The 26,431-nt window shown below is 40.7% G+C and overlaps 1 protein-coding gene across 5 annotated transcripts in view; it reads left to right on the top strand.

Moving 5' to 3' along the window:
- Positions 1 to 26,014, top strand: part of Msantd2 (Myb/SANT DNA binding domain containing 2) — a 34,549-nt gene extending 8,535 nt beyond the window's left edge. Inside the window, exons 1-6 of one of the 5 annotated variants that reach the window (XM_087905704.1) lie at positions 9,669 to 9,982; positions 13,604 to 13,670; positions 15,565 to 15,654; positions 19,269 to 19,368; positions 20,562 to 20,622; positions 24,543 to 26,014. In XM_087905704.1, the coding sequence (XP_087761830.1) occupies positions 19,293 to 19,368; positions 20,562 to 20,622; positions 24,543 to 25,395 (990 nt within the window). In that variant the 5' untranslated portion in view covers positions 9,669 to 9,982; positions 13,604 to 13,670; positions 15,565 to 15,654; positions 19,269 to 19,292 and the 3' untranslated portion in view covers positions 25,396 to 26,014. Of the gene's footprint in view, positions 1 to 9,668; positions 9,983 to 10,116; positions 13,671 to 15,564; positions 19,369 to 20,561; positions 20,623 to 24,542 lie in introns of those variants that run through there. The other 4 variants (XM_048448557.3, XM_048448538.3, XM_048448479.3 and 1 more) reach the window with 4 other exon arrangements.
- The last annotated feature ends 417 nt before the right edge of the window (positions 26,015 to 26,431 follow it).

Raw genomic sequence — 26,431 nt, 5'->3', positions numbered from 1 at the left:
CTGTAGGAGGAGCCTTGTAATGGTACAGTGTTGGAGGTGGAGATTTTAGTTGAAGCACTACAATATTACCCTAAGTTGACTAGGACAGGTATTAAGTTCTTGGTTCTCTAGCACATGAAGTTCAGGAGGACTTTCTGTGATAATAGAAAGACTTTACACCTTCATTACCTGTTACAGCAGACATTTAACACGGGTGCTGTTGAATAACTGAAATGTTACCAGAGTGGCTACAGATGAAATTTCATTTAAATGTGAATAGCCACATGTCTCAGTGCTGTTATATTGGCCAGAGCAAATTTGGAATTAATGATGTGCAAGTTTTTCTGCTGTGTAGTCCCCAAAGATTTGAAGTTCATGTACCCTCTAAAACATTTTTAGGCAGATAGTAAAATTTAAATCAGGGACTGGAGAAATGGCTCAGCAATTAGGAACATTTGTTTCTATTACAAAGGACCTTGGTTTAGTTTCCAGCAACCTCTTAGTGGCTCACTCGCAGCTCCAATTCCAGGGCATCTGTTACCCTCCTGACTTCCATGGGCACCGGGTAAGAATGTGGTGTGCATACATACATGTGGGTAGCAATTACACACATAAGCTAGATAAAATAAATCTAAAAACATTTTAAAATTTTATAGGAAATTACTGATACTTAAAATGCTTAATCTGGTTTGGGATAAGACAGAGATGCTGTAGAATTTATGAATAATGTGCTTTGAAGCTGAAGAATCCTTGTAATATTCTTGTTGGTAATATTTATGGAGTAGGAAATATTCTAGTTTACATTTGAAAGAGGCAGTGTCTTAAACCCATTTTTTGTCATTTTAAATTTAGAGGCCAAACTTTATTCCTAAAAATAAACAGTGGGTTTGTACTAATCTTCAAGGTTTTTAGGTCCCTGATCAATCAGCAGAGGAAAGTAGCTTTTGAATGTCTTTCTTGCCTGATAACAGTGGGATTCAATCCTTGAGATCCAGTGTTTCTTTAAGTAGTAAGGTCTGAAATAAAGACCTTAACTTTTCATTATGTACAGTAAGTGTTTGAGAAGTACAGTGGTTCCTTTACCTTAAAGGAGTTACACACTGAAAAACCAGTTACTGGCTAGTGACGTTTGTGTGCGGAGTTGGCATTGTTATGAAGCTCATGTGGACACTACGGTTGTGGTGCTTCAAGCTTTGCCTGAAGGTATAGTGCTGCTTAGTTGGGCAGAGGCGGTAGAGTAGAGGAGTGGCTGTGTGATGTTCAGGAGCAAAGTAACCTGGAGCCTTCTAAATCGTGAAATTGTTTGAATTTTTTGTTGTTGTTGTTTTTTGTTTTTCAAGATAGGGTTTCTCTGTAGTCTTGACTGTTCTGGAACTTGATTTATAAACCAGGCTGGCCTCAATCTCAGAGATGCACCTCCCTCTGCCTCCTGAGTGCTGGGATTAAAGGCATGTGCCACCACCACCCCAGCTCTGTTTGAAAATTTTTAAGGATTATTTATTTATCTTCTCAAGAAAATTTATTTTATTTATTTATTTATTATGTATATGATACTCTGTGTATATGCCTGCAGGCCAGAAGAGGGCACCAGACCTCATCACAGATGATTGTGAGCCACCATGTGGTTGCTGGGAATTGAACTCAGGACCTTTGGAATAGTAGGCAATCCTCTTAACCGCTGAGCCATCTCTCCAGCCCTTGAGGATTATTTAAAAAGCAGTGCCTTTTAATTAAAGAACAATTAATTAAAGAACAATGCCGTGTAGTACATGGCATGTGGTGAAGGTGTGATTTAGGATCTGTGAATGATTGCTTTGTAGTGTCGTGAAGAACCATCTGAGAGAGTAAACTGGTAATTTCAGGGTGTCATGTGAGCAAATGCACCAATTCTAGGTAGTTTTTGATGATAGAATATTTTTTGTAGTATTGAACTGTAGTTGTGTAAATACCTATAATTGCATTCCTTAAAACTGATTTTAAGAAAAGCCAGAGTTGTACATCTTTGTTTGACTACAACCCACAAGAAGAATATATTTTACTCAGGGTCTAGTACTCACATTAATATAATGTGTACATATAATAGAATAAGGTTCACAAAATATTAGTAATGATGATGATGATAGTTTATAGTGCTGCAATAAATGTAGCAAGTACCACAAATTGTTTTAAGTCAACAACCACTGACTTGCTGACCGTGTGAGCACTTTATTCCAGTAGGTCCTGTCCTATTTGAACATAGACAGACTAGCTTCAGAGCCTCTTTAGTAACTATAGATATGGAAACACCTAACAGGGGCACCTGCCCCTGCTATGCCCTCTTTGTTGACCCCTGGCACCACATTGTTTTTCATTCTCTCCAGTCTTTGCCAGTGATGCTTCCCCTGGTAACCCCACCTGAGGGCTGCTCATCCATCCTATCCATAGCACAGGGGAGTGGTCTCCAGACATTTGCACCTAAGACTGGTATGAGGAAAATGAGAGGAAGGAAGACATTGGTAGCTCAGAGTCACGTTGTCCCCACATGGATTAAACCCTGGAGAGAGCAGAATAGAAGAGCTAGAGAGACGGGAAGGGGAGACAGCTTAGATTTCATCAAAGGGATTCACAGAGCCCTTTTCTCCATGTTCCCTACCCCAAGCTTTACATTTGGGAGAGAAGCCTGCCGACTTCCCGTCTATGGGAATGCTTCTCATGAACCAGCATGTTACATTAGCGATTCTGTGGATGTGGTTCTTTGCTCTCTTGCACATTGGTAGAACAGTGATCAGTGTCAACCTTTGCCTTGAAGATTCTGCAGCAGTAGGGACCTATTCGCAGGGTCATGGAGTAGCCCAGAGATATTTGAGGCCCCTTCGATAATGTTTGCTATAAGGTGACACTGTAGGGACCAGGACACCTCCTGTTACTCTGTGTCCACAGGCTCAGCCCTTCCCTTCTCCCCAGACTGGCTTTCTTCATATGTCCCTTGCTTACATCCATCCTTTTGACTTACATCAGCCCCTGTTCAACCATCTTACTAGCTACCCTCTTGCAGCACTAGGACCCCCTCCCCACCCCTCATCTACTCCTTTTTTGTCTTCTCAGGCAGGGAGGCAAGGTTTTGCTTTGTAGCTCAGACTGGCCTAGAATAGAACTCACTGTGTAGCTCAGTTTGTTATTGAACTCATGACCTTCCTGCTTCAGCTTCCTATAATGCAGGAACTATAGCCTGGTACCAGTGACATCTTTACTAGAACGGTTGTTTCCAAGGTGCATTGTCTCTAGCATTTATGTGTCACAAGGCCCCAAAATTGACTTCTCAAGCCATCCTACATTTTGATACAAGAGGACTGAGCTGAGCTATAATTAGTATTTGGGAATTGTACTAATTATACAATTCAGGTGTTGAGAAGATCACCCTGAGCTATATGACATGAGACCCTGCCTCAACACCTCCCTAGCCCCTACCTCCCTAAAAAAAGACCTGGAAGATACAGAGATGAGACCAACATTTTTCATCCTGCTCTTTTTGAAAATTTTATTACATTTACTTAGTGTGTATATGGTGTTTGTGTGTGTGTATGTGCTCTTGAGTGTTCATGCGCTATGACACATCTTTTGGGAGTTGTTCTCCTTTTACCAACGTGGATCCCAGAGATTGAACTCAGGTCACTCAGGATTAGTGGCAAGCACCTTTACACCATGAGCCATTTGTCAGCCTTGTGTTCTTGCTAAATTTTTTTGTTTTATATTTAAATTTGGTTATTTTATATGTTTGGGCATTTTACCTGCATATATGTCTGTGCATCACATGTGTGCCTGGTGCTTACAGAGGCCAGATGAAAATGTGTTTCAGGGAATCAAACGTTTGCCTGCCTACTGATCCATCACTTGCCCACGCTGCTTTTCTAGAGTTGTTACAACATGACATGAAGGCCCAGATTCTCCAGTGGAACGCTTGGTTGAGTGAAGGAAGGGTCAAGGGAAGCAGTAGGAAGAAGAAAGGAGACTGGAAACAAACTGGAGGTCAGGTGATGTACCAGGGAAGTGGGGCTTTCTCCGTCTAACACAGTGTTTTAATTCACCTGCTGATGTGGCCGCCCTTCATTTTATAGCAGTCGCCGGCAGTGATGTGGACAGAGAGGGTCAGAGTGGAGGCATAGAGTACCTTCTGAAGTCACCCTTGCAGTGAGTTAGGCAGACGGTGAGAGCAGTGGCCGTGAGGCTTGGGAGAAGAGAGCACATTCATTCCTGGCACAGCTGTCGAGGGAGCTGTTGGATCTTAACTTGTCCTAGAACTTCCTGTCTACTTCTGCCAGTTCTTTGCTGTGGTCACAGATGACCTTCATGAAACTTTATGGCTAAGTGAGATAGAAATAGAACACCATGTTAGGACAGTCCTGCCCTGTGCCTGGAAGATACATTCTTTTAGCCTCCAGTCTGTCCGGTTTGGACAGATGTGGACAGAAGGTAGATTGTCCTACCCTTTTTTCTTTTTTAAAACATTGCCAAAGATTAAGATTTCAGTTTAAAAAAATTAAATTATTAGCTGGCGCTGATTAGAGTGCTGACCTTTAATCCCAGCACTCGGGAGGCAGAGGCAAACAGATCTCTGTGAGTTCGAGGCCATCCTGGTCCACAAGAACTAGTTCCAGGACAGACCCCAAAGTTACAGAGAAACCCTATCGTGAGTATTTTGAGACAAGATAGACCTGGCAGGCCTAGTACTCACTAGGTTAATTAGGTTAGTCTCAGAGTTGCAACAATTTTCCTGTCGCCTCCTCTGGAATGCTCATTATTATAAGAGTATGCCACCAGATTGGGCCAGCTCTCATAAGTTAATTATCATATAAGTGTTATTTTATTACTAGGCCATGATACATTAGCACAGCAATTCTCAGCCTGTGGGTCTCGATCCCCTTGGGTCAGTGACCCTTTTACAGAGGTCTCATATAGATATCCTGCATACCAGGATATTTACATTATGACTCATAACAGTAGCAAAATTATATTTATGAAGTAACAATGAAAATAATTTTATAGTTGGGATCACCACAACATGATAAACTATGTATTAAAGGGTCATAACATTAGGAAAGTTGAGAATCACTGCATTAGTTGTATTTTACCATTGTGGGAAAAGCATATACCCCTTAACCCATCCCTGCTGCTATGGGAAGTCATGTTTAGAAAGTGAAATAAAATGGGAAAGAGCTGAGTTTCAGAAACAACTAACAAGTGCTATTTAGTGCTTTGGATATTTATTTATTTGTGATTTTTTGAGGCAAGGTTTTCCTATGTTGCTCTGGCTGTCTTTGAACTCACTTCATAGACCAGGCTGGCCTCAAACTCACAGAGATTCACCTGGTTCTGTCTCTTGAGTGCTGGAATTAGAGACATGCACCACCAAGCCTGGCAGTGCCTTATATTTTAAACAATTTTTAGGGTTACAGGAATAAGGACATACTCTATAGTTTTATCACTGTGGGGAGGGGGACTTATGCATCATGCTGTATTCTGAGTACTTTTGCCTTTGCAGAAATTTCCGTATGTATTTAAAATGGATGTTTAATGAACCAGTGCTTCTTATGCATATGCCACAATTATCTGGAGTTTGTAATCTGTATTGGACCTTTCCACTGTTCTGAATACTAGGTGAAAGATGTCTGCACTTGAAAAAAGACATGTGTTTAAATCCTTGTAATTATCACCTATTTGTAGTTTAGCATCCTTGTGAGCCTGTGGAAATACTGTGTTTTTCTTGGCACTAACCAAGTGTTACCTTTTACTTTGAATGTGCTATTTAAGTCTTAGTGAAATAATAAATTTGTATCTTTTCTCAGGTATTCTAGGAATAGCAGTCATCATTTCAGCTTTCTGTGTGTGTTCTCAGCTCTGATAATGAATAACATTTTGAGCTATCTAATATTATTGATTCAGTATAATTGATAGAGTAGACAGGAAGTTGTTTACTTCTATGTTTTCTAGTTGCAATTCTTTAGTCTGTGAGACTCTTATTGTAATAGCTCAAACTTCTAAAATTTATAGTACTTTTTATCTTAGATTACTTCATTTATTCAAATAAGCCAATTATGTTTGTAAGTGATGTTAATAAAACCAAAATAAAAGATCATATCTACCAAAAAGTGCTTTTTATTATTTATTTAATTTATAAGTATTTTTCTCTCCGTGGAAAGATTGGGTTGTAATTATAAAGGAGACTGTGTTAGGAAAGCAGCAGGTCAACCTTGTATGTGGTATCTGAACTGCATTATACACACTCTTAAAGAATTTGTTTGCATTTTCCATCAAAGATTTATGGAGCCATTTTCATATGCCATGTATGAACACATCATGAGTATATCAGTGAAAAGAATCAACTTTTTTTTTTCTTTTAAATAAAGACAGTAGCTCAGGCTGTCCTCATTGTGTAACCGATGGCTGTGAGCTTCTGGTTGGCTCACCTTTGTCTCTCACATTCTGGGATTACAGGTCTGTTACCACACCTGGTTACAAAGCTGTCTTAAAAAAAAAACACAGATCCTATATTCTAATAGAAAATGGTGGCATTTATGTTCTTGCTGTTATGGGGATTGAGCCTAAAGCCTTGCATATGCTAGGTAGGCAGTCTTTCATGATCCCACATTTTCCAGTCTTAAGAAAATAGGCATATTTAAAATAGTTAATTCAAAGCAAGTGGTTTACTCCTGTAATTCTAGCACCTGGCAGTAGGAGGCAGAAGAGTTTGAGCCCAGCTTGGTTACACATTGGAATATTGTTTCAAAAATAAATAAGAACAATTAGCACAGGACAGAAGCACCCAGACATATTTCTGTTAGTGTGTTATTGGCCTCAGTATGAATACCATACTTTGCGCTTTTGCATAAGGAATGGGTCGTTTTTGTTTTGTTGAGAATGGTTTTCATGCTATTTGGTTTTGTTTGTTTGTTTGTTTTTGCTTTTTCGAGATAGGGTTTCTCTATGTATCAGCCCTGGCTGTCCTGGAACAAGTTCTGTAGACCAGGCTGGCCTCAAACTCACAGAGATACAGAGATCCTCCCACCTCTGCCTCCCAAGTGCTGGGATTAAAGGCCTGCACTGCCGCTGCCACCAGCAGCACCACTGTCTCATTATTTAATTCTTTTGCATTGTATGTATCCAGGTGCTGCTGAGATTTGCATCACCGAGCAGCAAAGTGTGTATTGTTCTGTCAGTGACTAGCTAACTCAGAGCTCCTGTAGCCTTTGATGCAGGTGCTGTGTGGTGTCCAGTCTTGAGCCAAACCAGGTAATTTCCTTCTCTTCCTCAAATTAGGAAACAACAGCTGGCTTTGAGAGGTCAAGGCTGTGCCATTTTAAAATGAATTAAAACACTGTTTTCCCTTTATGTAAGTAATGTATTCATACTACTAAACTAAGAAAACATGGAAGAAGTTGTAATTTCTTGACTATAGGATAGTATAGTCACACATTTTTCAACAAAATTGGGAAACCTACTTTTAATTTCAGTATATTTTCATGTGTCTAAAACAAGAATTCCGGGTTGGAGAGATGGCTCAGTGTTTAAGAGTACTGGTTTTGGGGGGGGGGGTCTTCCAGAGGATCAGGGTTCAGTTCCCAGTGCCCGTATGACAGTTCACACATGTCTTCCAGTTACAGGGGATCAGGCACCATCACACAGACATACGTGAAAGGCAAAACACCAGTGAGCACAAAATGAAAATAAATCATTAAAAATTCAAAAAAAATTCCAAAACAAAATAGGAATGTGATGGCTTTATTCTATCAGACTTCAAGAAAATATATGAGTGATTCATGAACATTTAAAAAAAATATTTTTTTAATTTTTTTTTATTTTTTTATATTTTTTTATTTTTTTAATTTTTAAGACAAGGTTTCTCTGTGTAGCTTTGGCTGTCCTGAAACTTACTTCGTAGACCAGACTGGCTTTGAACTCACAGAGATCCACCTGCCTCTGCCTCCTTAGTGCTGCAATTAAAGGTGTATGCCTCCACCTCCTGGCTCGTCCATGTACCTTGTTTCACTATTTGTGGTGGATTTTCCTTTGTGCTGGCTTCTTGTGGCTTCAGTCACTGGATAGGGAGTTATTAGAGTTCTTTTCCCTTTTTGGTCATGTGTCAGTGTGTTAATTATGTTTTAGTTATATTCATGCTTAGCCTAAAAGTTGTTGAAATTGGTTAGATAACGAAGCTAAGTGTTTCTGAAATTTGATTCTATATATTTACATAGCAGTACCACACACCCTCATGTAGTGTGAAGTCCTTTTGTGTGTGGAACTTACGTTAGCAAATAGAAAATGATCTTAAAAAGATCTTTTCAATACTAAAATGGGAGAACATCAAGGTAGCATTTCTGTAACATATTGGTATGTCTTAGTTGAAGCTCCTGATTTGCCCCCCCTACCCTGTCCCTCCTGCAAGACTCTGGTTTTGTTTTTGGCTTTTCAACACAGTGTTTCTCTGTGTAGCTCTGGCTGTCCCGGAACTCACTCTGTAGCCCAGACTGGCCTCAAACTCACATAGATCGAGCTTCTTCTGCCTCCCCAGCACTGGGATTAAAGGCCACTACTGCCTGGCAATAGTAAGGTTCTTTTTGTGGAGATGAAGGGGTGTTGAAATAGTCTTTTTATGTAGTCCTGGTTGGCCTTGAACTTGGGATCATTCTCCAGATGCTGGGATCATTCCTGATGTGTGGTTCATTTGAAGTGTCATTCACACTTTCTATCTATCTATCTATCTATCTATCTATCTATCTATCTATCTATCTATCTATCTATCTATCTATCTAATCTATCTAATCTATCTATCTATCTATCTATCTATCTATCTATCTATCTATCTATCTATCTATCTATCTATCTATCTATCTATCTATCTATCTATCTATCTTCCAGACAGGGTTTCTCTGTGTAATCCTGGCTGTCCTGGAACTCGCTCTGTAGACCAGGCTGGCCTCGAACTCACTGAGGTCCGCCTGTCTCTGCCTCCTGAGTGCTGGAATTAAAGGTGTGTGCCACCATCTCTCAGCCACACTTTCTTTTCCCTCTGTGCCTTTGCTATACCACTTTAATTTCCTGCTTTGCTTTACTTGAGTTTACCTTTGTTCACAAGCTCCTCCGTATAGACACATTGCGGCTGTATCATTTTGTAACAGTTATAGTAGCTAACATTTGTTGAATGAAAGCAATTAGCTACATTGCTTTAAATGCTCTACTTCTACTTCTCATTTAATGCTCACAACAATCTATGATGAAGTTCTGTCTTCAACTCCGCTTTACAGATGGAGAAATTAAGGCACAGAGATTAATTCGGCTAATGTCACAAAGCTAGCAGGTGGTTACAATAGAATAAGCATTCTCACTCCAGACCCTGTGTTTATAACAACTTGGTTTATTTCCTCCTACAAATCATCAGCCCACTTTCTTTAAATTTTGACAACTGCAATAATGTTTTTGGAGCATAAAACATAAATGTAATACCCAAACCGTATAGTAACATCCAGAAGGATGTACTACTATGCTTACATATTTTTTTCTTTTCTCATTTGTTGTCCGGCCCTCCATCCCCCAACCTCCCACCCCCCCCCCCACACACACACACAAAGGGAGGGTCTCATTATCCCAGGCTGGCCTCACAGTCAGTAAGTGACTGAGAATGACCTTGAACTGTTGATTTTCCTGTCTCTAGTCCTAGGATCATAGGCATTCGCCCACCATGCCTCATTTGGAAAGAAGGCTCGGCGGTTAAGAGCACTACCTGCTCTTTCAAAAGTCCTGAGTTCAATTCCCAGCAATCACATGGTGGCTCACAACCATCTGTAATGAGATCTGGTGCCCTCTTGAGGAAGAGACCTGGTCAGTCGTCCTCATCAACTTAGATCATGAAACCCAATATGGACAAATTCAACAGAACCGCCATATACGGGCTGCCCATGCATGCTTCAGCATTCCAGTGCATAAATTTCATTTCATTCAGGGATCAAACCCAGGACTACATGCATGCTAGGTAAGCATTCTACTAACTGAGCTACAACTTCAGCCTTCTTAGTATTATTTTTTTTAGTTTATTTTTATTGTATGTTTTTTATTTTGTTTTTTGTTTTTTTTTTTGTTTTTTTTTTTTTTTTTTGTCATGGGCGTTGGGTCCCCGTGAACTGGAGTTACAGACAGTTGTGAGCTGTCATGTAGGTGTTGAGAATTGAACTCGGATCATCTGAAAAAGCAGTTGGTATTCTTAACCGCTGAGCCATTTCTCTGGACCTATTTTGTGTGGGTGTATGTATGTGTGTTTTTCTGAGATTAAACCCAGGTCCTTTTATATACTGGGCAAGTACCTATATTTCTCATTGAATTAATTTTCATCATTCAGATTGGAATCTTGCAGCCTGCTGTATTAAATTATGATGCTAAATCTTCAGTCTCACTTAAAATTATGGATGGATTTCAAATAATGTTGTGTACTTGAGCAGGGAAATACAGTTATAATTATTCTCTACAGTCATTTGGATTTGAGCCCCTCAAAAATTCTTGTAAAATGAAAACTGGCACCACATCACTAGGGAATGTTTGAATTGAAGACTGCTTTTTGGAAATCTGTGTCATGGTTGGACATAACTCTTAAAGTGAAACCTGTGAAGATTTAATGTGATAATATACTGCTTGTTATATTGAACATCTATCCATAGTGAAACGTGTTATCTATAGATATGTCCAAGACAAAATCCTTAACAAAAGGACATGTTTTATCTATCCCATGAGAAGTGAAAGGTCGAATGAACCATTACACCTGAGTTTTCTCATTACCTGTGCTTTTTAAATTATCAACAAAAAATAGATTTTATTATATAAATATTATGCCTGCACATAAATTTAAGTCCATCATGTGTGTGCAGTGCTAGAGGAGACCAGAAGAGGGCATTCGGATCTCCTGAACTGGAGTTACAGGCAGTTGTGAGCTGCCATGTGGGTGCTGGGAATTGAACCTGGATCCTCTGGAAGAGCAGCCAGTGCTCTTAACTGCTGAGCCGTCTTCCCAGCCTCCATAAACTTTTATTACTAGATCCATCCTTATTATCAGTGCCATTATAACTTTGAACTGTATAATACTCCTTACATGTGTCAAAACTCATGGTGAACAGTTACTCAACTCACTGTTACAAAAGAGAACTTACTCAACAACAAACACAAATTCTGCTTTGGAAGTTTTAAGGAAGAGTGTAGCACAAGTTCTAATTGGTCTTAGTAATAAAAAACCAGAGACAGATGTTAGGGATGAAGGCTGAAAGATCAGAGAAACAGAGCAGTCAGCCACTAGAGCTCTACCTCTATGAAATCTCCAGACCTAAAGGAGGCCAAGCTCCTGTCTCCTTCCATTTTATATTCCTCTCTCCCCCCAGCCATATCACTTCCTATCTGTCTGCACAGACCTGCAGACCTTTACAGGTTAATCAGTGACTAGCTCCGCCTTCTATCTTCAGGCAAGCTTTATTTGTTAGAGCACAAACAAAATACCACAGAAGAGTTTAAAACATGAAAATAAAGCTAAAGTCTTTATTGTAGAAGATTCATTGTTACTCATTCACATCTTCAAGTCGGTGGTGGTGGTTCTTAAGCTGTCAACTCCTTTTAAAGGAGGTGCACTTGAACTATAGTAGAAGGAATATCTACAAGGTACAATTACTTTTTGACTGTAAACACAGGTAAGTATGATACTTACTTGCCAAAAAGTTATAGATTTTGACCATTTCCTTATGTTTTATATTTGCTACATGGGTAAATTTACATGAGTAAATGGTTGGAGATGAGATTAACTGTAATGCATACAGGTTGTGTTCCACACAATGGCATTTTTAAATCAACAATGGAGGTGTACAGAAAGATAGTTTCATAAGTCCCAGTATAGTGGAGCCAAAAATTTGTTGTCATTTAGTCAAGTGATTGTAGCTATCCTTGTCCTTTGACAAAACATTGCTCAACATATTGTGATGCTGGTAGAACAAACCTACTCTGTTGCTAAGCAATAGAAGTATAGGACAGCTGAGCATGGTGGCTCACTTCTGTAATCTGAGCACTTGGAAGGCTCTCCTAGTTTGCTTTCTTTATTGCTTTGATAAAATGGCTAAAAGCAATTTGAGAAGGAAAGGGTTTACTTCAATTTTACAGTTTACAATCTATCATAAAGAGAAGTCAGGGCCTGGACTCTTTTAGGAACCTGAAGACAAGACCTGAGGCAGAGACCGTGGAGGAACACTACTTACTGACTTGCTCCTCTGGCTTGGTTTATTTCACCACTCAGGACCACCTGCCCCGGTGTTACACTGACCATAGTGGTCAGGAAAGTACTCTGCAGACATGCCCATGGTAACTGATAGAGATTTTTTTTTTTCAATTTAGGTTCCCTCTTGCCAGATATTAACTTGTGTCAGGCTGACTAAGTAACAAGTAGGGGAGGCTGATGAAGAAGTTTCGATGAGTGCCAGGATAGCCCGAGTTACAGGGTGGGACTGGTCCAGGATAGCCCGAGTTAGTAAATTCATGACAGTTTTAATGTTTTAGCTGAATACCACTTGGAGTCAGAGCCCCAAAGTGAAGGAAGTATTGAGAAAACAGAAGCCTGAAAAAAGATTCCGCTGTAGCAACTTTAGAGGAATGCTCTTCCTGGAGTCCATTCTGTATGGATTTTTTGCATTTAACGTTAAAATCCCTGTTTAGCGGTCCGCTGCTGGGTAGGCTCCGGTCTAAGTGCTTCCCTCGCATGCCTGAGGGCCCATTCCCATCCAGCCTGCCTAGCAGTCTCCAAGCTTTTCCGCAGTACCCACCAGTTTTGTTGCAGTTCGTTAGTTTTGTTTTGAAATGACGTCTTAGGTGGCCTAGGCCCTCATTGTATTTCCAGGATGAATTTTAAAATATTACCTATTGCCACTTCAGAAAAAGAATTGTTGCTTATCACAGAAAAAAGTTCCTTGAAAAAAATAAAACAAAAATACGACAGTCTGGCTTGGTGGCGCACACCTTTAGTCCCAGCATTTGGGAAGAGGAGACAGACAGATCTCTGTGATTTTGAGGCCAGCCTGGTCTGCAGAGTTAGTTTCAGGACAGGTTCCAAAGCTACACAGAGAAATCCTGCCTTGAAAAACCAAAACCAAAACAAACGAAAGAAAGTAAAATGAGAACTTTATTATTCTTTTTGATTATTGTGATAGGGTCTGGCTGTATAGGCCAGAATTTTCTGTCCTCCTGTCTGTCTCTCTTTTTTAAAATTATTTTTATTTCATGTGTACTTGTATTTTGTCTGCATGTATGGCTGTGAAAGTGTTGGATCCCCTGAAACTGGAGAGACAGTTGTGAGCTGCCATGTGTGTGCTGGTTATTGAACCTGGGTCCTCTGGAAGAGCAGCCAGTGCTCTTAACCGCTGAGCTATCTCCCCAGCCCCATGCCTCTACTTCTTTAGTGCCAGGATTATACCACCACATCTAGGAAACTTCCTTATTTTTGCTTAAATAAGTCATTAAAATGAATTGAGAAACCAAGCAATAAGTGATTTTTTTTTCTGAATCAGATACTGTTTTTATTTACTTTGTTTTTATTTACTTGCTTGTTTGTGAATTTTACTGAAATTTTCTTTAGGAAAAAAAAATCAGAAAATCTGGGTGCTGTGTTGTATGCCTTTGGCTCCAGCTTATGAGAAGTTGAGGTGAGGAAATCTCTTGACTTTGGGTTTGGCGTCGGCAGCACTTGGGTTTCATGGATGGCGGTGCTCTCGCCTGCTAAGCCCTCTTGCTGGCTCTGGTCATGCCAGTCTTTAGACTCCTCTGAAGCCTGACTTCCCGACATATACTATGTTCTTTTATGGGGGAAAAGCCTGTGAGCTGTAGCGCAAACTTAAAGCAGAGGTGTGTGAACTCCTCGCAGTTTGTGAGAAGTGATGTGTGCATTTCCCTCAGGAAGAGATCCATGGCTCCAATTGGCTAAGGATATATCCTGGATAGAAAAGGGGAAAGACAAAGGTTTAGAATTAGAAAGTTTTTTACTTTTTTTACTTGCCAAAATTTGTTCAACCAATAGAACAGGAGTGGGAGTGGGGTGGAGGGGAGGATGGTAACACAAATTTCCTATATTTGTTTTAGTTCTTGTAGAAAGTAGTTTGCCAGATATTAATGCATAAAATCAGGTATGATAAATAAGATTTTTGCTCAAATGGTTTTGTGTTATTTTTTCTGCCCCAAATTTACAATTGTATGTCAAAAGATATATAAATTTATGCTTTTGGTTTGTTTGTTTGTTTCTCATTTTAAGTCAAATCTCTCTGTTTAGCTCTGGCTGTCTTGGAACTCTGTGTAGACCTGGAAGGCCTGGAACTCACAGATTCTCCTACCACCCAGTGTTGGGATTGCAGGCATGCGCCACCTACTGTTAGCATGTTAGTCAAGCACTCTACCAACTGAGTTACATCCCCAGCCCCTGTGTGCGTGCGTGCGTGCGTGCGTGCGTGCGTGCGTGCGTGCGTGCGTGCGTGTGTGTGTGTGTGTGTGTGTGTGTTGCTTAAGATTGAACCCAGGGCCTTATACGTGCTAGGCAAGTACTCCACTGAGCTGTGTCCTTAGACCTTTTGAGTTTTTATTAAACTTGGTGTTTTGTTGCCTTAGTTAAGAGCCTCTGATAGTAACTGTAAGTAGGAGTTTAAAGGAAAAAGATCTATTTTATAGAGACTGCTCATTTCTCTTAGAGGTATTTGTTTGGGGTTGTTTCCCAGAGACAAGGTCTCGCTGTATACCAGACTGGCCTTGAACTTGCAGCAGTTTTTCTGCCTTGCATGCTGGGATTATAGATTATAGATGTGAACTGCCATGCATAGTTCAAAGTGTTATTTTGACACTTTTATAAGAAACCCAGTTTTTGGAGATTCCCTTCCTGTGTAATTCCCCTTCTCTTGTGGGGTATATGACTTTTGAAGACTTGTTTTAATTGTTTGAGTGAGAGGAATTTCGGTTTTGTCACGTTTAGTTGGCCACTGAGTATGTTTAGTATGGCCAGTTTGACAGCTGCGTATGAAAAGCTGTGTACTGTTTGTTTCTCTTATAACATTGTTTCCTGCTAATATAACTAAGCTATCCTCCCTGCAGGTCCACTTTATTCTTTATCTGACAGTGTAGACCAGTGAAGCCAGTGTTTTCTAAAAGCATGGTTATACAGCTGTCGTGACTGATCTCTGCTCCTCCTCACTGTATGCTCTGACCAGTTGCTCTCAGCTCTGTTAGAACAGTGGTTTTTGTCATGGTGACTATTTTATTAATATGAAGTGGGTTAAGTACAGAGCCAGTAGCAGAACCCTTGGCCTGTGCCTGTATGAGCTATTTAGTTTCCTCCTGTATTCCCAAACCAGGGAGGAACTAGCTCTTCCCACTTTCTGAATACAAGAGCAGGGATTCGAGATCACTGAAGTGAAGACACCTCAGTCTCACCTTTAGTGAGTTAGTAATGTCAGGAAGGGCTTTGAAGCCACTGGTCCTGCTTGTAGATCTTATTTTCCAAGCCTTTCATTATTTTATTTGCCCTTTTCTGAACTCTACAATTTCCCTCTCTTGTAGCTGGTTCGATGCCCAGAACTGAATGCTGTGCTCCAGCTGTGGCCTCACCGGTGCTGACTAGAGAGGAAGAGCCACCTGCATAGCTTACATGTGATTCCTCTGCCTATACAGCCCAATACTGGATTTGCTTACTTTGGCAAGATAGCTGCATTGTGCACTGTATTTAATGTTACGTGTACTGTAACCCTGGGTCTTTCTCTGCATTGCTGCCGTCAAACCCTCAGTCCTGCCAATCTAAAAGTCCTGCCTTTGTGTCCCCACCCTCCTCCCCATAGACCTCCCGTGCATTCATTCACAACGGATGTCATCTTTTTATTCTCTGATTCCCTTTTACTTTAATCTTAAACTCTGGCAAGACTTTCACTCTGTTCTATAAATTGTCAGCTGTCAGCCCCCCCCCCCCCCCCGCTTTGGTAATGGAGCACCCCACAAGCCTTTTCTCTGGTTCTTATCCATTTGTAGTCCTGTAACCCAAGCATTTGGTATGGTGGATTCATAAGCTTTCACGTGGCGTTTGTGAATCAGGTGCTGGGAATAACTCTGGTTGGCCTCCTGAAGTTCTTGCCTTGCTTAGTCTAGATTTCCTAAACTCCTCGGGACCTCTGTCTGGGTGGATAGTATAGTTCTACAGCCCCTCCTCCAGGGAGGAGATGCAAATGGGCTGTCAACTTAACAGAGTTCTTACAGTAAGACGTTAACTGTTGTCTTTTAATAGAATAGCCTTTAGTAGTTTTAAGTTTTTCCAGGTAGAGATCAAATTGCTATACATTTCTGAGATGAGTGAGGTAAATGAAGGAAGTGAAGCAAGATTTTTTTTAGTCTTAAGTAGGCTGTGGTTCACTGGGAAAGCCAAATGGTGTATCTTGTTGAATTTGGTAGCTTACTCAAGTGGGAGTTGCAGCCTCATTTTCCTGGACTCTGGAGCATCCTGATGCCTGATTTAGAGAAGGGTTTTAGTTGGTTTATTTAGGATTGTTGATCCAGCCGCCCAGTCTTTTAATTAGATGCTTTGATTAAGCATTTAGAGGATAATGCATTCTGCAATCTTTTCTGTGGGTGGTAAGAACTGAAAGGTCTCCGCATGTCCTTTTTATCTGTGTCTGAGCTCTCAAAGTGAATCCTAGTGGGTCTTAGGGTAGCAGGTAAGCCACCTCAACTCCTCCCCACACCATCTTAGTGGATGTTCCCTGTTTAAACAGACTGTCCTTGAGTTTTGGGCATTATTAGACCTACAAGGTACTGCTTACATGTATTTGTATCTTGAAGGAGAGAAAGTTGATTTGAAAATTTTAATTTTAATGCCATTTCAGTACATCAGGTTATTATCATGGTTTTAGACATTACTAAACACCTGGTAGGTGTCAGCACATTGTAAGCATGTGTTGCAGGTGTATATTACAACTAAGAGGCGTGTATAGCTGCCAGAGACCGCTGATTGTAGTATTCGCAACTACATAACCAAAGGAAATTATAAGCTCAGTTTGGTGGCTTTGAAGAATGTCCTTTCTCTGGCTCCTCCCCATGTATATTATTAAAATTTGGTGAATTTATTTTTGATCAAGAGACTAAATGTTTGCAAATATAGGAAGAAATGCATGGATGTGCTTGTGCCTCTGTCACTTCCTCATAAGTACGGTATCTTTCTAGAAAGAAGCGTTAGTTTTGTTCTTGGCTTCTGGAGTAACCCTCGGTGACAGAGCCAGTCAACTGGACTTTGGTGTTCTGAGCACTGTTCTGTAGGCAGCCAGTAACTAGTGAGACCATCTCCATTTATGGTCTCAGAAGAGGGAAAGGGAGAGGATTGGAACTCTATTTACAGTCCTTAGGAATCGAGAGTGGTTGGGGTGTTCTTGGAGGCAGAAGCTAGACCTTGTAAGATAAAAATAAATTGTCAGGGGCTGTTTGCAATTCAAATTCCTATCTCTGAGGAGGGCAGAGGGTGCTGGGGAAGGGGGGTATGTGCAAAGTCAAGTGAGATTTGCAGCGCTTGTCTCTTTTTTTTTTTGGGAGATTTGACCATGACACACATTTTCCAAGTTTATGTTTCTGGATTATTCTAGAAAGTTTTGTTATGGGGTCATGATTCTCTGTTGCAAAAAGAAAGCTGAGATGACTTTTAAAGAGTTTGTGGGAAGCCTCGTTCTCTGTAAGGTACCATTTGAGGCTGTGGGAGAGGTGCTATGAAATGGGGTGCACTTTGGGGGATGGCCATGTCTCATGCTTTCTTATTTATTATTCTTTTTGCCTGTGTGGATTTCTGACCTCAAGGGACAGATTTAAAGAGCCTTTGAGGGAATGTGGTAGACTGTCAGCTGTCATTAAAGGCCCTGCTCTCTTCATGGAGATGCCCTCAAGACCCAGACTTGGTTCCATTTGGTGAGATTAGGTCATGTATTGGCTTATGGAAGGCAATCTGTCCTTTAGGAGAATCATATATTCCTGATGATGCTTATACATTAAGTTAGAGATAAACTAGTTTTAACAGTTAAGTTAGAGAAGTTAGATTTTTGTCTCTAAGAAAATTCTGAGTGAAACTCTATAAAGTAGAAAAGGGATTGGAAGGAAGAGCGGGAGGCGGAGACAAAGGAGACCTGAGTGAGACCAGAGCTTCAAGCTGAGACAAGGCCCTTGATTCATCTTTTGATATATCGAGAAAGATAGCATGAGGTGTGCACCCTTAACTTTGGGACACTGGGCTAGTCTGAAATATGTAATAGAAATGAGAGCTGAACCAGGCAGTGTTACCCAGGTTTTGTCTTTGAGCTTGCACAATGGTATTTGCTGTGTGTCAAGTGACAGAAAAGGAGTAAGAGGACTGTCTCACCTCCTGGGAAAGACTGTTGGCCCTGCTTGCTGGTTTGTTTAGTTGACAACTTCAGTTGGTAGACTAGTGAAATGTAGGTATTAATGTAATACTTCCTGGTCATTGTGTCTGAGACTGGAGACTTAGGACATTTTTTATTTGATTTATATTTTAAATTGTAGAAGTTTTTTACCATGACAGAGTGAGTTAGTGAGGAACATAGACTCTGTAAGGGATCTGTTTTGTTAGCTACTTTCTTTGTCTAGGCAACTGTTTTCCCCTGTACTCCTTAACCCCAAGGGTAAGGAAGATGTTCTTCACTTGGGGAAATTCTTTTTTCTGTCTTTCCCTCACGTTTTCCAAATTCTGGGCACGATAGCAGCTCTCTCTCCTGTGGCAGGTGTGCATCCTATTGGCTGGCTGGTATTTCTTTTTTTTCTCCCCCTTATTCTTTTTAAATGGGGGAGGGGGCATATAATATGTGTATGTGGGAAAATGCAATAATGTTGTAATGTTTCTTGTTTTAATTGATAATTGCAAAATAATTGTTTGAATTATAACATGTTTCAGTAAATGCTAAATTAGTATTTTTCTAATATAATAATGAATTTGAAATGTAGCATTCCTGTAACAATGTGTCTGTGTGTGTCTGTCTGTGTCTGTCTGATAGTAATTAATATCTGTGGTCCGTATCTGGAGGAGGAAGTACAGCTTTAAAGGAGTAACAAAAGACTTTGTGTCTTAGACCCTTCGCAGGTGTTACAGTCGGGTGAAAGAACATGGTGTTGGGAAAAGAAAGAGCAGTTACACATTTGAACAGTTGGAACAGGTGTTTGGTCAGGGAGGATGGGATGCTCAGCCCTGCCAGCCTGTACTTATTAACAGTAGTGGCTTGTACCAGGAGCTGGAGTCAGATGGCAGCACTATGGAGGACTATTCACAGGACGACTGGGGCAACCACAGTCAGGATCTCCATGGCTATCCAACAGATCAGGAATTGGGTAAGAAACCAATGCATGTGTGTTGTGTGTGTGCATGCCTGGTATGTGTACTGGTATTGATCACCTGTGATAGCTTCCAGTTCTGTCAGCACAAGGCATATTGCTAAACTATTTTAGCCAACTTGGGCATCTTTGGTTTAGTGATTTGGGTACCACTAAGCTCCCTAAAGATAGAAGAATTCCTAATCTGAGTCATACAAGGAGGTTCACTGACAATCTTCTGCAACTCAAAATACCCTGCTCTTTGTAGCACTGAGGTTCCTGCCAAGAGCACTGACTTTTGGTCCAGGTACTTTAAATCTACATTTGATGGGCCTAACTAACAGTCTTTGTTTGCTTACATCTCTGTATATCAGGCATACCAGTTTTGACTTTCTTACATGAGAAATACTGGTCAGGTTTTAGCTATAGCCTGTGTACATCACCAGCAAGTTGTGTAGTGAGTATGTTAGGAATAAATGCCCTTCTGCCTCATGAGGTGCTCAGGTGACTCCTGAGAAAGTGCAGGCAGGATTGACTCTGTGCATTTGCTTCCCTTCCTTAAGGAAAAAAATTACAGAAATCTTACCCGGTGACAGAGAAATAAAGAAAAGGGGTAGATTGTTATCATAGTTTCTATTAGTGCTTTAGAACTTCTTCCAAATATTGGAATGGGAAAAGAAAGAGGATTTCAAATTGGTAAGATTATCAGCCATACGTAAGAAAACGAAGACTGGAAGAATAAGAATAGATGCTGAATGATCTGCCTTTCAATCTCGCAAGAATAGTAGGGCCTAGACTGCAGTGTCTCACAACCCTGTTTGCTATAAAGAGTTAAATCACCCAGACCTCGGGGGGGAAAAAAAACCACACAGAATATGCTGATCCTCGTATTTGGGGGAATAATTACTTACACTGTAAAACCTACGTAGAAAACCTAAATAGAGCAGAATCATTTTCGTTCTTGTTCTTTCAAAATCATGTTAGCAGTGAAATTAAGCTTTAAGCTCCTTGCTTGAAATCCACTGGTGACCTTGAAGAATTTTATACTTGGGAAGCCTGGTTTCTGATCTTGCATATAAATGTTCGCATCTCATTATATAAAGTTATATTTTTAAGTCTAGTACAGGGCAGTAAATAGAGCTACTTATCCACATAAATGTATGCCACCTTTTATAAAAATATAACTTCTTTCAAAATGCTTTGTTTTTCAGATGAAATGCCAGTTTCAAAGAGAACATTAAAAATAAAACAAGAGTCTCCTGAAGAAGCACAGTAAGTACATGCTTCATTTTTTCACCAGTATGTCTAAGTTTAGTGACCTGGGAGGATTGTGGGTACCAAGGCATAGTATAGAAACTACAGCCTTACCACCATGGAAGCGTGTCTGCTCTTTCTTCACTTTACCACTAGGGACCTGAAATGCCGAATTTTACATACAGGAAGAAGAAATGTTTTACATGAAATCATGTGTTTCCTGTGTGGACTTGCTTACTAAGAGACAAGATGAGCCACAAAGACTTGAGCTTAATGGGGCTGGGTGAAATGGTAGAGGGCCAAAGAGCCATAAATTCTTTTTTTTATTTATTTATTTTTTTTTAAAATTTTTTTATAATTTATTTATCTTTTATTTTATGTGCATTGGTGTGAAAGTGTCAGATCCCCTGGAACTGGATTTTCAGACAGTTGTGAGCTGCCATGTGGGTGCTGGGAATTGAACCCAGGTCCTCTGGAAGAGCAGTCAGTGCTCTTAACCGCTGAGCCATCTCTCCAGCCCCCGAGCCATAAATTCTTTATAATATTGCAGTTTGAGAACAGAAAGGAAGCTCTTAGGTGACTTAATTACCGTGTAGAAATCAGCTCCTCGAGGAAAGACTGAGAAGGTCCAGGATAGAGCCTCTCACTGGCCCAACTGCTGTTCTTCCCCCTAAGAGTTCCTACCATCTGTTACACTTACAGTTCTTTTTAATGGCTTAAGTGAGTTTCTTATCAAAGCCATTAAAAATCAGTTTGGGGCTACTTGAAGAGCACTACTCCTTTGTCTTCTTGGTAACCTTGAATTCATAGCACCCGTGTCTTGTGTGTTGCATTCCACATGTGTGATCTTGACATTTGAGAGACAGGAAGACACAAGCTGCCACTTGTCACTAGCTTTCAACGCTGGAACTTTATTGGTATTGGATCTTCAGAAGCCAGGAAATAGGCAGGCCTCTCAGGAACTGCTCAAATAAGTGGTGCCAAACTGCTCCACACTTCTGATGTCCACGTGCTGAGGCCAGTAGGACACTTTAGTTTGCTCTGTCCTCTGCTGCTCTTTCTCACCTAAGGAGTGGAGGTTCTGAAAGAGCTTCTGGTAGGCCATTTACTGCTTGGGTTAGTACTTCTGCAATTCCTCGCACTGTCTGCCTATCATGTGCTCATCATGGGACGTGTTGAATAAAATAAAATAGCTTGGCTTGGGCAGTGGGTTGGGTTTTGTTCTCTCTCTCTCTCTTGCTCTCTCTCTCTCGCTCTCGCTCTCTCTGCATCTGTGGGGTTAACAAACTGATCCATGCGTCACAAAGAATATCCACTTAATCATTTTGTTAACTTTTGTTTTCTAAGCGTCTGCTGTATGCAGAGCACTAAGATATTTCAGTGAACAAAATGAACAGTCTCTGCCCTCTACTCCGTCTCCTAAGTGTAGTCCTCCCTGACATCAGTAAAACACGTTCAGGGCTGGAGAGACGGCTCAGTATAAAAGCATAGGAGTGGGAGTTCAGATCCCAGCACTTACATAAGAAAGTTGGGCCTGGTCCTGTTATCACGCATAAAGCTAGCACTGAAGGAAGTGGAGCCAGGACGAGCTCTGGGGTGGCCAACTGCCCCTCTACTCAAAAAAATGAAAGCTCCAACTTCAGTGAGAGATGGTATCTCAAAGGAACATAGCTGAGAATGGTAGAAAATACTTATACCCTCTTCTGGCTTCTGTACAACACACAAGTGTGCATACAGCAAACACTTAATTCCTTTAAAAGAAGGAAATATACAAATTATTTGATGACTATGAAAGATAGTTTTCTTTTGACATGTTGTCTCATTCAGGAATGTATTTGCTTCACAAAGAATCCCAATCAAATAGAGTAAGAGATGGAGTTTGAGTACCTTCATGTTCCCTGAGGAGAGAAGTAGTTCCCCAGGGAGCCAGTGCTTTCAGTAGGTGCTTGCTTGGTCTCTTGAGAAGATTCCGAGCCAGACTCCTGGGTGATGGGTAAATATAGTGTACTCTTAGGTCCCAAGAAGCAGCTGTTAGCTGCTAACAGTGTTAGCTCTTTGTATTTTGTCAAGATAGGCCAGGGAGGCACTATTCTGTATGTCCTCCAGAATGCTCCAAAGCTCTTCTCCTAGAACAAGATTTTAAAAGGAAAGTTTAAAGGATGATGGCCTCCTTTGAAGATTCTGTTAGCAGAGAGCAGGAGAGAAAGCACAGTGGTTTAGTGCTTGGTGCTCTTGTAGAGGCCTCAAGTTGAGATCCAGAGGCTCACAGCTGCATCTGACCCCTAGGCCTCCACCAGCCCTTGCACACACTCACTGCCCACCCAAAAAGTAATTTTTTAAAAAAGTACTCTTAGCAAATCCCCCTTACTTGATTGCGAGTGTGGTATAAGCATTTTTGTAGGTTAAACTTAGAATTGATTTTTAAAGATGTAATAACTCGATTGCCAAGTTAATATCTAATAAGCCAGTTTTGCCATATCAAAGTTTGGCCATACTTAAGAAACATATTTTTAAATATTTTATTTGTTTTGTTTTATGCGCACATTTGCCTGATTGAGGGTGTCGGATCCCCTAGAACTGGATTTACAGACAATTGTGAGCTGTCATGCTAGTGCTGGGAATTGAACCCAGGTCCTCTAGAAGACCAGCCAGTGCTCTTACTGCTGAGCCATCTCTCCTGATTGCCCCCCACCCCTTGAGACAGGGTCTTTACCATAGCCTGGCTGTTCTGGAACTCACTGTGTGACCATGCTGTCCTTGAACTCAAAGAGATCCACCTGGCTCAGCCTCCCAAGTTCTGGAATTAAAGGCATACAACAACACTATTCCCAGTGAGAAACAACTTGTAATTGCATTTATGTAAATTACATGAAGTGTCAGTCAATATATTAGCTAAATAGCCTGTTAGTTTATTAGTTCATAGCATGTTCTATCTTGATATGCTAATTACACAAGTCATAACTGAAGATTTCTGTAATTTTACCTTTAATATTCTAATTAAAATTTGGGAGTGATAATGAGTTCATACTAATTCATTTAATTAGAAATGACATATTGCTCATGTCCTTAGTCATAACCACGTAATTATCTCCCCCAGCACGTGTGTGGAAATCACTGGACTGTTGTAAATTCTGTTTTAGAAATTGTTATTTGAGGCGGCACTGGTGCTTTGTGAAAGTGTCCTTTGGCTTTTGCACGTTGGTCCGACGGCCACTATAAGGGTTATGATAACCATTTTTTAAAAATTTGTGATTTCGCTGGGCAGTGATGGCACATGGTTTTAGTTCCAGCACTCAGGAGGCAGAGATGGGCCAGGTGGATCTCTGAGTTTGAGGCCTGCCTGATCTACAGAGTGAATTTCAGGCCACCCAGAGCTACACAGAGAAACCTGGTCTTGAAAACCAAAAAACAAAGAAAAACAAAACAAAACAAAATAAAAAATCATGATCCTGAGTGGGATTAGTGACAGCACTAGTGGTAAAAATGTTCAAGCCTGGAAGCCCACAGCCAATCCCCAGAGTGCATGGAAAGGTAGAAGAGAAGCGATTCCAAGGTTTTCTTCTGACCTCCGTACTAGTGACATGGCACAAATCTACACACAATAATTTTCTAAAAATTCATCGTTTCTGAAATCCTGGGATCTTAAGAATTTATATTTATTAAATTTGATACAGTGAGACTATGAAAAGCAGTTCGTTTTTAATTCTAGGAACTCAATGGGATATTTCTGATATTTAATGTAGTGACCTTCCAGTGTGGAAGCTCTGAAATGTGGGTGTTTAAATGTAACGTTTTACTCTTGTTGGCTGTGTTTTAAGATCTAGTGGTGCCCATAGTGGGCAGTTTAGACGTTGAGCATTTCTATCATCTTAGAAAATTCTGTTAGATGTTGCTGCTCTAGACGCTTCAAGAATTTGACTGTTAATTTCTCTTTCTAGGAAACGAGACACCATGCAGAATATTGTACAGATTTTGGAGTCAGTACAGTTGAAATGGGAACTGTTTCAGAGTTGGACAGACTTTTCAAGGCTCCATCTTTCCAATAAATTGGCCATTTTTGGAATTGGCTATAACACTCGCTGGAAAGAGGATATCCGTTACCATTACGCTGAGATCAGTTCCCAGGTGCCCCTTGGTAAGCGTCTTCGGGAGTACTTCAACTCTGAGAAGCCTGAGGGACGAATAATCATGACCCGAGTGCAGAAAATGAACTGGAAGAACGTTTACTACAAGTTTTTAGAGATCACCATTAGTGAAGCCAGGTGCCTGGAGCTGCACATGGAAATTGACTGGATACCCATTGCCCACTCCAAGCCAACCGGTGGGAATGTTGTTCAGTACTTACTGCCAGGAGGGATTCCGAAAAGTCCAGGTCTTTATGCCATTGGCTACGAAGAATGTGTTGAGAGGCCTCTCACCCCAGATGTCGAGCGCCAGGCCCTGGACCCAGGAAAAGAGGGCCGGGTTGGCCTGGAAACCCTCTCAGCACAAGCCTCGTTGCACGTGGAAGTAGAGCCCACCCGGATCATCTACTGCTACCTCGGAATCGCTGAGGTCAGGACTCTGCAGCAGTGCCTGTTCTTACATTTCCAAGCAAACACCAAAACCTTCAGTAAAGAGTGGGTTGGTATTAATGGATTTTTGTCTCAGAACTGTATTGTGGATCCTGGAATTTCCCCCAAATCCATCTATATAAAATTTGTAGAAGTAGAGAGGGATTTTCTTTCTGCCGGCTCATTAGTTGAGTGTCTGGAAAAAGCCATTGGATATCCCTTAAAATTTAACAACTGAGTGTCATCCTTCATAAGGATTTGGGCGTGTGCATTCTCCATCCTTCCTCTTACCCAGACTACCCCCAGTCCAGATGCTGCCATCAGCCTGTCTGTGGGAACTCTTTCCACGATGAGACCAATGCACCCTCTAAAGCAGCATAGCAGACCTCACCTCAAATGCTCATTTTGAGCAAACAGGTCTTGCATGGTGGGTCAGTTCTTTTTTAAAAAAAGAAAACATTGATTTTTAAATGGATTTTAGAGCCCTGAAATGAACAAATGTAGGTACATTCCATATTGGACAAAACTTATACTTTGAGTTTCATATGAAATTGAAAATTGTATTTTTTTCAGTGTTTCATTTTTACACATCTCTATAAGTATTATTTACAACTTTGAATAAATAAGCAATAGATAATGGCAAGTAAATCTTTGAATCACAGTAAATAAAGCTGTTTTTCAATATTACCTTTAGCTACTATTGTATATAATTTAGTTTCATCTTTTTCACCTACCAAGTGTTTTGCTATTTCCAATCAGTGTTGCCTGCAAAGACTTTTGTTTATGTGATGTACGATTTTTATGGTTGTGTTACCATTTAAATTAAAAAAAAAAAATTAAAGGAATTCCTGACCTTTTGGGTTGCTAGTTGAGCTTTTTGTACCGGCATGTGGCTGCACTGATTGTGGGGAACATGTCCAGCTTCGATGGGAGAGTGAACAAGCCAAGGCTGGGCTGTGCCCAGTGCTAGTGGTCATCTGGAAAGCACAGGGCCCTAGGTTCAGTCCCCAGTCCTGGAAAGAAAAGAACGGCTATACCAAACAGAACAATGACCGTAGTCCTTCCTTGTCAAAAGTTCCAGAGGGCATTCGACACCCCAGTGTCTCTTCCTAGAAAATGACTGCGGGGGTCTGCTTCTGACTTGGGGAGTACACACGGACAAGGCGCTTTGACTCCTCGCTTTTTCACTCAGTAATTGGATTGGGTCTCCAGTTGAAGAGGGCAGACTTGATGCCAACTTGCTGTGTCTAAAAAAAGAAAGTGAAGAGCCAATA

The sequence above is a fragment of the Myodes glareolus genome, chromosome 4, assembly GCF_982192425.1.
Source record: "Myodes glareolus chromosome 4, mMyoGla1.1, whole genome shotgun sequence".
Classification (NCBI taxonomy): Eukaryota; Metazoa; Chordata; class Mammalia; order Rodentia; family Cricetidae; genus Myodes; species Myodes glareolus.
This window is presented reverse-complemented; position numbering and strand designations above follow the sequence as displayed.